The following is a 10,476-nucleotide window of genomic DNA, read 5'->3' as shown; positions in this document are numbered from 1 at the left end:
CACATCCCAACTATGCATTCATAGCACTTTTAGACCACTTTAAGAATTACGATTCCCCCAGAGAATCCTGGGAACGGTGGCTTGTTATTTAGGAGACCGCTCACCTTTAAGACCCCCATCTGAAACAAGGCCCCCTTCAGTTAGTTCATCCCCTTCTTTTCCTTGCTTTGCATACTCACAGCATCCAGAGTCCCTTCTCCAGTCACCAATTTGGGCTCCCTTGCTCTGGCAGGCATCGGCATAGGCTGCCAGGGCATCACACAAGGACTGTTTGTTGCCTTCGGTGGAGCAGACGTCAAACACACAGTTTGTAAAGTAGATTGTGGGGGGCACCTTGGCATGGCAAGAAGCAAAGGGGCCACTGGAAACCTTGGTTAGCAGACCACAGTAGGCCTCTGACTCATACCTCTGGGCCTGATCGGATTCGCAAGGCTTACATGGCCCATTGCAATCATGCCAGCAAAGGCTGCCAATAGTCGGCACCTCCCAGCTTTCACCAAAGGCTGGGATGTTAGGGGCTGTGGTGCCTGCAGGGGTTTCGAAGTCATCACTGGGATTCTCGTTATAATTCCCACATAGACCACCGACAGCCTCCTGATAAGCACTGCTGATGGTGACACGGAGATGGTGACTCCAGTCGTAAGATACCTTCAGCTGGAAGTCCGTGGAAAGTATGACAGAGGTGCCAACCTGCAAAATTTGCAAGTTCCCACCCTTCAGATAAATGGGCAAGTGTGCCCGGATACCATTGACCTGTATTACAGAGGAAGAAAGACACAAGAGGGTAAAATCACTTTTTGCTCATGTGTAGCAGCAGAAGCTAAACTAAACTAAGCTAAGCCTGCTTCTCCATCTATTGGGCTACAAGTTTTGGCTGTTTTTGGATACGATTGGACACCATCTGGATGCCATGAACCTTAAAAAACTGCATGGATTTGAACCAAATTGGACATGTTTGTTCCTCAGATCCATGAGCAGGTTTTCCTCTTTCTTTGGATATGAGTGGCTGGCATTTTGAATCATGGAAGGAACCTTTAGAAGCTGCACTGATCCTTTGGTTTCTTCTGCTTCCCTAGCAATGCCAGGTACAAATTTGCTGGTGGCTTATATGTAAAGATGTCTCATAGGTCAAGATGGCGGGGTCTAAAAATGTCACCAGTGCAGTAACCATCAGCTCACATGGCCGTCATGGACTCGTAAGTGGCATTGAACTTGCCTTCTGAATCAACTCTGAATCGATCAATACTCACCTGTACAAAACCAATTTCTGATCTGGTCATGGTGATGGTATACCCATAAACCTCAGTTGTCACCACGGTCACATAGGACACTGCTTTGTTCCCCCGGTTTTCATTCTTGGCAAAGATATGGAAAGATGGGAGTCCAAAGGTTTCAGCACGTGTCTTGACAATAGTATAGGTGCAAGTGCCTTGGAAGTCATACTTGCGTCCGTCAAAAGTGTTGTAGTGCGGGTCACCCATTGCCCAGCAGGTAGCATTAGAGGATGGCACACAGTGCGGTTGACCATTTATCATCTTGCACACCATGCCTCTTCGGCACAGCACATTGCTACAGGTGAGTTCTGGTTCAGCTAAGGACAGGAGGGAGGAAGTTATTTGCCTGCACTCTGAACCAATTAGAATTCATACAAAGTTTGCTACCACTTTGAAGATTTAGCATAGCTTCATATTTTTAGTTTCAAACACTTTTTCAGATCTTGAAACTATTAAATTAAACATGCTGATTAATATTATCGCAACAATGGAAACTTTTTAACTTGGCTGCCGTATTGCACATTGCTTCATCTACTATCCCTAAACTCAGTTGCTTTCAAAATTATGAGCATTATTTTTAAAATAAATGAGGAGAATAAAAATTATTGCAAGCAAATGGGGTCAAATCTCTTAAATCTTACTATAGGTCTACAATCAATGACTGATACCTGCACCACATTGCCCCCTAGTGCTGCTCCTGCTTAGTGAGACTAGGCGTTATTTATACTAGGAATGGGGAACCTTTGGCCCTCTCTATGGTTTTGGACTCCAAGTCCCATCAACCATAACAAGCAAGGCCAATGGTCAGGCATGATGGGAACTGGAGCCCATGACACCTGGTGGGACACAGATTTCTCATCCCTGATTTAAACAGAAGACATTTCTTTTCCCTCTTACTCGTAATGGGGGCATTGACTGAGATTAGAAGCCCAAGTGAATTGCCCTCCCCCATGAACCTGGCACTGGCAGCAGGGGTCCCACAGCTGTATGTGTAGCCATTTTATTGCTGAGGGGGGTGCTACCCACTTCTGAATGTCCTCCCACTCTCTGCAGCTTGAATCCCTACATAGGGTTCAAGTTTTTTGAGTTGTCTTCTGGAAATTGGTAACAGAAGGGTCCTGAGGCTACTGAGAGGCTGTAGCATCTGCATGCCAGGAAGAAAGTCAAGGCAGGGGGAAGAACAACCTGGCCCCATCAATCAGCCAAAGAAGCAACGGGTGCTTGCTTCCCCCCTCCCTACCTTAAAGCATACAGTGGCACCTTGGTTGTCAAACTTAATCCATTCTGGGAGTCTGTTTGACTCCCAGAACCATTCGAAAACCAAGGCACGGCTTCCGACTGGCTGCAGGAGATTCCTGCACTCAATCGGAAGCCACAGAAGCAGCATCAGATGTTCGGCTTTCAAAAAACGTTTGCAGACTAGAACGCCTGCTTCCAGGTTTGCGGCATTCAGGAGTCAATGTGTTCGAGAGTCAAGCCATTTGACAACCAAGGTACCACTGTGCTCAGCTCTACCTGTCTGTGGTCCTGGAACTGCAGAATGGAACAGAAAGACACCCTAACCCCAACCATTGGCCAAAGGAACAAGAGCCATCAACTGCTATTGAAGAAAGAACACTAGAGTGTTGGCTGACCTAGTGGGGCACAAGGGTCATTGCCCCACCAACCTGAGTCTTCCCTCAGCCAGCTTCCACTTGCCTCCATTCTTAATTGCATCTAGTCCAGAGGATGGCTCTGAGTGTCACCTTCTTCCTTACTCTCAGTGTAGCATTTGTATAACTCAGAAGCGAGAAGGATGGGGACTAACCTCGAGTTAGCTTGCCCCACCTGTCATTGATTCAACTCCACCTACTATTGACCTTTCTGCCTTCTATCTCCACCAGTCCCAATGGACTCTGGCTGCCACTGCTAGCAAAGGAAGATGTGCCTGGTCTGAACTGGATATAAGCACTCTCTTGTAACTCCCTACCTTGCTCTTACCTTGAGGAACCAATCTGCCCTTTCTAACTTTTCCCTCTGCTTCCCTTTCTTTGTCAGAGCCCTCATGTATTTTATTATTATTCCTTGTCTTAAAAGCAGGATAAAAAGACAGCAAACACATGGATAAGCTTTGGAACCTTCTACTTACGGTCTCTGCCGGCACCACACGACCCATAGCCATTCATATTTGCAATGCCCACACTGATGACGCAAAAATGGGACAGGGGGTTTGCCACTATGTAGGGCACAAGTATATCTGGCAGGTCATAGCTCCCCCAAGAGTACTCTGAGCCAGGAACTGGACTCCACTTCACTCCACTCAGGAGATTCTCATTCACCGTGAGACCACCAGTCTCCAAACTCTTCACCACCAAAAGAATAGAGTTCTTAAAGCCGACTTGCCCATTCACATTGTACGAGAGGCTGTAACTTTCAATGTCTGGAATCCCTATCAAGAAGGTGTCGTAGCTAAAAGACTGGGTGCTCCCACCATTACTATAGAGGAGCACCTGTACCGGAACATCGGCTGAGAGGTAGATTGGGGTTTGGGGTGAGATCTGAATCTGCTGGATCTGCCCACCTCCCAGGCTTATCGTCTGCTTTGATGTACCCATCTGGTAGTTCAGGATGGTGGCTTGGGATGCTGAGACATAAAGGGTGTCAGTTTTGGTCTGCCAAGGTATAGGAGGGGCCACAAACGTCTTCCCCCAGTTGGACACGGGCAGGAGCTGCTCAAAGACATGGTTGCATTTAGTGTACCTCCACGAACAGGCATGGCCAGACAGGACAGCCACTGGTAGCTGAGAGACAATCCTAGTGCCGGAGAGATCACCTTTTCCTTGCAACTGGACTCCAGTGAAAGCATTTAGTGTCACACTCAGTTTACTTCCTGCGGTGTATGTTTGCCCATTGAAGGTCGTTGTGCTCGTCAGGTGGATATCGACCACATTAGGTCCCTGGGTGGTTAAGACAGCAAACTCTTGTAAATATCCTGTAGGGCCTATGGCAGGACCCACAACATAATGCTCAGTCCCTAAACTGCTCACAGGGTAGAGCAGAGCAGTTTCTGTGCTGTAAGGCTTGGAGCTCAAGGACACCACCGACACATCTTTGTCTGACTGGATCTGGACAACACTAGAGAAAACTTTGCTGCCGATGATTTCCACAAAATTTGGGAGCTCAACTTGCACCATCTTCCCCTTATCGACAGTGAGCCTTCTTTCAAAGTTCTCTTCCTGCGGGCAGCCTTCACAAGGGACAGAGACTGTCACGGTGGTCGAGTCAGAGTAAGCGATGATCTGCACTTCAAGCTTGCCTTGCTGGTCAAAATTCTGCATAAAGGAGGTGGCAAAATGTGTCCCAAAGCTCCTACCAAGGCAGGTAACTATAAGGGCAGGCAGAAAAGAGAGTGAAGAAGAGGGTGGTAAAGGATATTGTAAGGTTAGACATGCTGAGTTAGAATGATTTCAGTCTCCTCCAGCCTTCTGTTTGCAATATCAACCTCTCCATGTATTCCCTTGCCCCCTAAAATGAATGCTCTCGTCCAGGTCTTCATCTAGCCAGGACAAGGGCTGTGTACTCCCACTGAGGTAGAAATGGATGGCTCTGGTCCACATCAATTTCTCATGTGTTAATTTCTAAGGATTTGTAAGAGCCACATTTCATTCTAGGCAACTTTCTGAGGGCCCCAGGGCAGGCTGGGCTGGGCCAGAGGCAAATGTGGGCAGAGCAGCAAATGTAAATCTTACCCTTCCACAGTAGGCCAGTTTCTACGCCCGCTCACACACCCTTCTCTATCCTACATCTAGACGTGAGCCAGAGGGGCATGGGGCTTCAGTAAGCTGCTCAGCTGAGGCACAGAAGGCTCCCCATGCCACAGCTGAGGAGCCTCAACAAGTCTCTGGCTGGCAAGGAGACTCTCCCCAGAACCCAAAGAGATCCTCGTTTGGCTCTGGGGTTGGTCTTTTGAGTGAATTCCAGCACCTTTTTTTCTACCTAGGTTTAAGGTGCTGGTTTTGACCTTTAAAGCCCTATGCGACCTAGGACCCATGTACCTATGGGACCGCCTCTCCTGGTATGCCCCGCAGAGGACCTTAAGGTCCACAAATAACAACACTTTGGAGGTCCTGAGTCTCAAGGAGGTTAGACTGGTTTCAACTAGGGCCAGGGTCAGCACTGGCCCCGGCACTCTGTCACAAGAGACTAGGGCCTTGCGGGACTTGACATCTTTCCGCAGGGCCTGCAAGACAGAGCTGTTCCGCCTGACCTTTGGTTTGGACTCAGTCTGACCCTTATGTTTCCCTCCCCTTATGGTCTTGGTTTATCAGCTACTTTAAAATGAGGCTGCATTTTAAATTGCATTTTAACCTGTATTTTAAATTGGGGTTTTACTGTGATTTTATTGGTGTTAGCCGCCCTGAGCCTGGCTCTGGCCAGGAAGGGTGGGGTATAAATAAAAATTATTATTATTATTATTATTATTATTATTATTATTAGCAAAAAAAGAGAGAAAGCACTGGGGATTCCTATGTTTCCTATATAACTGGAGTGTTTTAACTCCTATAGCAAGGGTGTCAGGGGACCTTATGTTACAACTTATACAACAGAAAATAATATTTAGAAGTTATCGGACTCCACTACATTTGTATAGAAAAGGATTGCCTAAGACATCATTTTGTTGGAGCTGTAATAAGTGTAATGCTTCTTTATAACATATGTTTTTATAATGTCCTATACTTAGTAAGTTTTGGGGGGAAGTCATGGATTATATAAATATGACTGTGTGGAAAAAGCTAAAATTTTCAAAGGATAATATTCTTTTGAACTGTATGCCTACTGTAGGGAATTTGACAACCAGACAGCGTAAATGGATTCTCTATGGCCAAAAGACTGATAATGCTGCATTGGAAAGATAAATATAAAGCTCCATTTATTCAATGGATTGAAGACCTGACTTCACTTCCCATTTATGAATGGGTTGCTTATAGACATAGACTCTGCAATGACAAGTATACTGAAATTTTGAAGTCATTTATACAAAAGGCAGTAGGTTAAAAATGGTCATTTTTAACTGTTAACAATTGTAATAGCGGTATACTATTTTCTTTTTTCGCTTTTTCTTCTTTTCTTCAGGTTTTTCTTTTTTAAAAAAGCATCTGTTTCGTAAAGAAAATGAAAGAAAGAAAGAAAGAAAGAAAGAAAGAAAGAAAGAAAGAAAAGAAAAGAAAAGAAAGAGGGTTCTCCCAACCCCCTAACATTTCCCCTGCAGACCAAGTTCTCCTCCTCTACCCGATACTCACATCAGTGGTGGAGCGTGTTTCCATAGCATTGGGGGCAGGGGCATAGCTACCGGTTACAGCATCCGGAGCGGTAGGGGCGGGACGATCTGCCCACGGGGGTGCCGCCACGATCCCACCTCCGCGACCTGCGCATGGCACCACTGCTGCTATCCACGTGTGGCGCTGGTGCTGCGATTCGTGCACAGCACTGCCGCCGCAAACCCGCCACCACGATCACAGCAGTGGCAGGGGGGCGAGCGCCACTCCACCGATCCGCCCAGAGGATTTTGTCACCCTCCCCCAGGGATGGCACCCAGGGTGATGCCCCCCCACCCTCACCTTCCTCCACCAGTGACTGGGGGGCACGCATTTCAGGGGGCAGAGTGTATGGGCAAACAGAGTGCCATTCACTAGCCCAGCCAGAGCCAGAGCAACACCAACCCCGAGCCACTTTGTGAGGCTGGAATGATCCCAGCCTTACAAAGTGCACCTGGCCCTGCAGCGCTTTGCGAGGCTGGGATCTCAGGGAGGGTGGCATGAGAAGGATGCCATGCACCCTTTGATCCCAGCCCCACCTTTGAGGGCCTGGGATCGAAGGGTGCATGGCTGTCGTGTCCTCCTCCAACCGCTCTCCCAAGCCAGCTCCATGGTGGAGGGCTGGCTCAGGGAGGATGGCATAAGCAGCACACTCCCAAGAAAAATGTTCCTTGGACGCTCACCCCAGCAAGCCTTCCCTGCTATGCCCCTGACTCAAATTTATCTGCTAGGAAACTGAGCAGCCTCCCTGTTTTCCCTATACCTCCCCTGCCCCATTTTCTTTTCTCAGTTGATACATCAACATTCCAGAGCTCTTGGAAACTCCCAGGTGCCTGTCAGGCCATTGGGAGAGAGAGAGAAATATTATTTGCCTTCTAATTACAAAAGCATATTGTTCTCCCACCTGTTTTCTTCAGCTGGAAGCCATTTCCTCCATTCTCATTAATACTCACCCCAGAATGCTGAGTTCCAGACCCAAAGGCAGATGAGGAAGAAGCTTGTCCTCCCCATGGCTGGACAAGGAAAGAGAGAGAAGAATTCGTGTTTGGATATTATTTATTTTTGTATTATTTCACCAGATAGATATATATACCACTTGATTGTAGAAAAAGACCTCAAAGGCGTTTACAGAAAAGATAAAAAATAAAGCGACAGAATTATTACTTTTTTAAAAATGCAACCATCATTTAAGATATACAGAAAGTTAAGGCTACAATAAAATAGCCCAAAACAAATTAAAACTCATACAAACGGGACAGACTTTCCTAAATAATAATATCTTCAGCAGGCACCCAAAAGAATACGGTGAAGGAGCCTGCCTGATATCAATAGGCAAGGAGTTCCAACGTTTCAGTGCTGCCACAGTAAACAATCAAGTTCTTACAGATGTGGTGTGAGTATTACGCGGCACCTGTAAAAGTGAGAATTCTGCCGATTGAAGTGGTCGAGTGGGTACATATGGGGTAAGTTAATGGAGTATGGAGACTGGAGCTTATGGGGCACTGTCCTCAGCCAGACTCTGCCTGCCTGCCTTCGTATTTGCAACCAAGCCTGGCTGTCAGTGTCCTCCTTCTTAGTCTTGGTTTCCCTCCTAGAACCCTGCAGGGAAGGAGATGGGGACAAATCTAGCAGCAATCAGTTCCATCTGTCGATATTTTTGCCTTTGCCTGTTAGCCTCCCTGCCTTTGCTGATCCAATCACAATGGGCATCAGCCACCACTAAACATAGCTAGTTTATTATTGTTCCAGACCATGGGTCAGCAAACTTTTTCAGCAGGGGGCTGGTCCACTGTCCCACAGACCTTGTGGGGGGCCAGACTATATTTTGGAAAGAAAAAAAAGTGAATGAATTCCTATGCCTCACAAATAACCCAGAGATGCATTTTAAATAAAAGGACACATTCTATTCATGTAAAAACACGCTGATTCCCAGACTGTCCGTGGGCCAGATTTAGAAGGCGATTGGGCTGGATCTGGCCCCTGGGCCTTAGTTTGCCTACCCATGTTCCATGGGTGTGTCACACTGCTGTCACCTCCCAAAAGTTACTGTGAACTTATCTCTGAAGAGTCTCTCCATCTTGGCATGTAGGAACAAAACACTCCTGAGGCTCCCTGAAGACTTACTTAAGAACCTAAGAAGAGCCTGCTGGATCAGGCCAATGGCCTATCTAGTCCAGAATCCTGTTCTCACAGTAGCCGAACAGGTGCCTGAGAGAAACGGGCAAGCTGGATATGAGCACACCAGCACTCCGCCCACCTGTGTTTCTCCACAACTGGAATTCAAAATTACACTCTCTTTGACATCGCCATTGTGGGTAGTAGCCACAATGTAGTAGATTTGGCTAATCCCCTTTTAAAGCCATCTAAGATGGCGGCCCTCCCTGCCTCCCGTGTGAACAATGAAGGGTGTCCATTATAGTGGTGGCTAGATTGTGGCTCCCCAATCCCCACCTCCCTAAACAAGAGCCGACTTCCCTGACTAAAGACTAAGGGTGTCCTTCATGAAGGTTAAGTCCATCCATGGCCAGCATGAGCCATATGCCTCTGGAGACCAGTTCCTGGGGAGCACAAGTGGAGTGAGTGCAGTTGCACACAGGTCCTGTCTGCAGGTTTCCCATAGGCATCTGCTGGGACCTGTGAGACCAGGTTACTGGGCTAGATGGGTGTTTAGTTTCGTTTGAAATAGGATGGGCCTGTGCTGAAGGACAAAGGAAGTTAAGGAGAACAGTAAGGAACCCTGTAGCTCCTTAAAAGACCAATAAAGCTATGTTGTTGCATTTGCTTCTATAGGCTCAGGGGTGCCAACCTGAATAAAATATGGGGGGGGGGGCGGTAAGCCCTGCCTCACATAATCAATCACAAGACATGGCACATGCACACCATTTGAATGGCAAGCCCCTGGCCCCCCTCAAATATTTTATGGGGGCGTAAAGGGACCTCAGCCCCTACGAGCTGGACCCTATGTACAGTGGTACCTGGGGTTAAGTACTTAATTCATTCCAGAGGTCCGTTCTTAACCTGAAACTGTTCTTAACCTGAAGCACCACTTTAGCTAATGGGGCTTCCTGCTGCTGCCATGCCGCCGGAGCACAATTTCTGTTCTCATCCTGAAGCAAAGTTCTTAAACTGGGTTAGCGGAGTCTGTAACCTGAAGCGTATGTAACCTGAAGCATATGTAACCCGAGGTACCACTGTATAAGCTAAAACCCTTTATTCTTAGATGAAATTTACAAGGTGGCAGCTAAAACCAATGAACATGATCCAGCCAAAGTTTAAACATTCTCAGATTCTATGAGATCCAGCTGGAGTTCAATCTATGCTGAATTCCCCAGCTGAACTCAATTATGGCTGGAGTAAAACTCCCATCATTCATGAGGACAAGCCATATTGGAGCCCAACAGCATCTGAAGAGCGAGAGATTCTCTGGCCCTAGTTTGGTCCAGAATCTAAACCCACTAAATGTTGTGATGTTCCCATTTTCTTCTAATCCCAGTATCAAACCTGGAAATGTCTACTGCCAGCCTTGCTGTGTTGTCCGCAATGGTCATCCTCAAATCATCCAGAAATGCAGGGCATGACCATCATTTAGCATATACTCACCTGCAGAAGGGTGCTGTGCATCCCGCAATTGAGTTATTTTCATCCCCATATATAGGCTCCCTTTATCCTCATCCCAGAAGTGTGTTATTTGCATTTCCTCATGGCTGGAGAGAAAGACAGGTTCAACTGGATCCTTTAACATTCATCCATAAAATTTAACATTCCAGGTGCAGTACAGAATTCTAGTTACAGTACAGGGTCCCAGTGGAATCTAATATTTCCACATACAATGGTTTTTTTAAAAAATATTTTTATTAGGAATTTGAACAAAACATATTATCTTAAAACATATTATCCTGAATTCCCCC

The 10,476-nt window shown here is 46.7% G+C and overlaps 1 protein-coding gene across 1 annotated transcript; it reads right to left on the bottom strand.

Moving 5' to 3' along the window:
* Window positions 1–84: 84 nt before the first annotated feature.
* Window positions 85–10,194, bottom strand: LOC309347202 (IgGFc-binding protein-like; the record flags this gene model as incomplete). Its single annotated transcript, XM_081871542.1, has 5 exons — window positions 10,169–10,194; window positions 7,522–7,581; window positions 3,403–4,638; window positions 1,251–1,591; window positions 85–753 (listed from the first exon to the last, which is right to left on the bottom strand). Exons 2-5 carry the CDS (start codon window positions 7,577–7,579, stop codon window positions 85–87), a joined length of 2,304 nt encoding a protein of 767 aa, XP_081727668.1. The 5' UTR covers window positions 7,580–7,581; window positions 10,169–10,194.
* Window positions 10,195–10,476: the final 282 nt, after the last annotated feature.

Source organism: Podarcis erhardii (genome assembly GCF_964252035.2).
Source record: "Podarcis erhardii genome assembly, chromosome: 7".
In the NCBI taxonomy this organism is placed as follows: Eukaryota; Metazoa; Chordata; class Lepidosauria; order Squamata; family Lacertidae; genus Podarcis; species Podarcis erhardii.
This window is presented reverse-complemented; position numbering and strand designations above follow the sequence as displayed.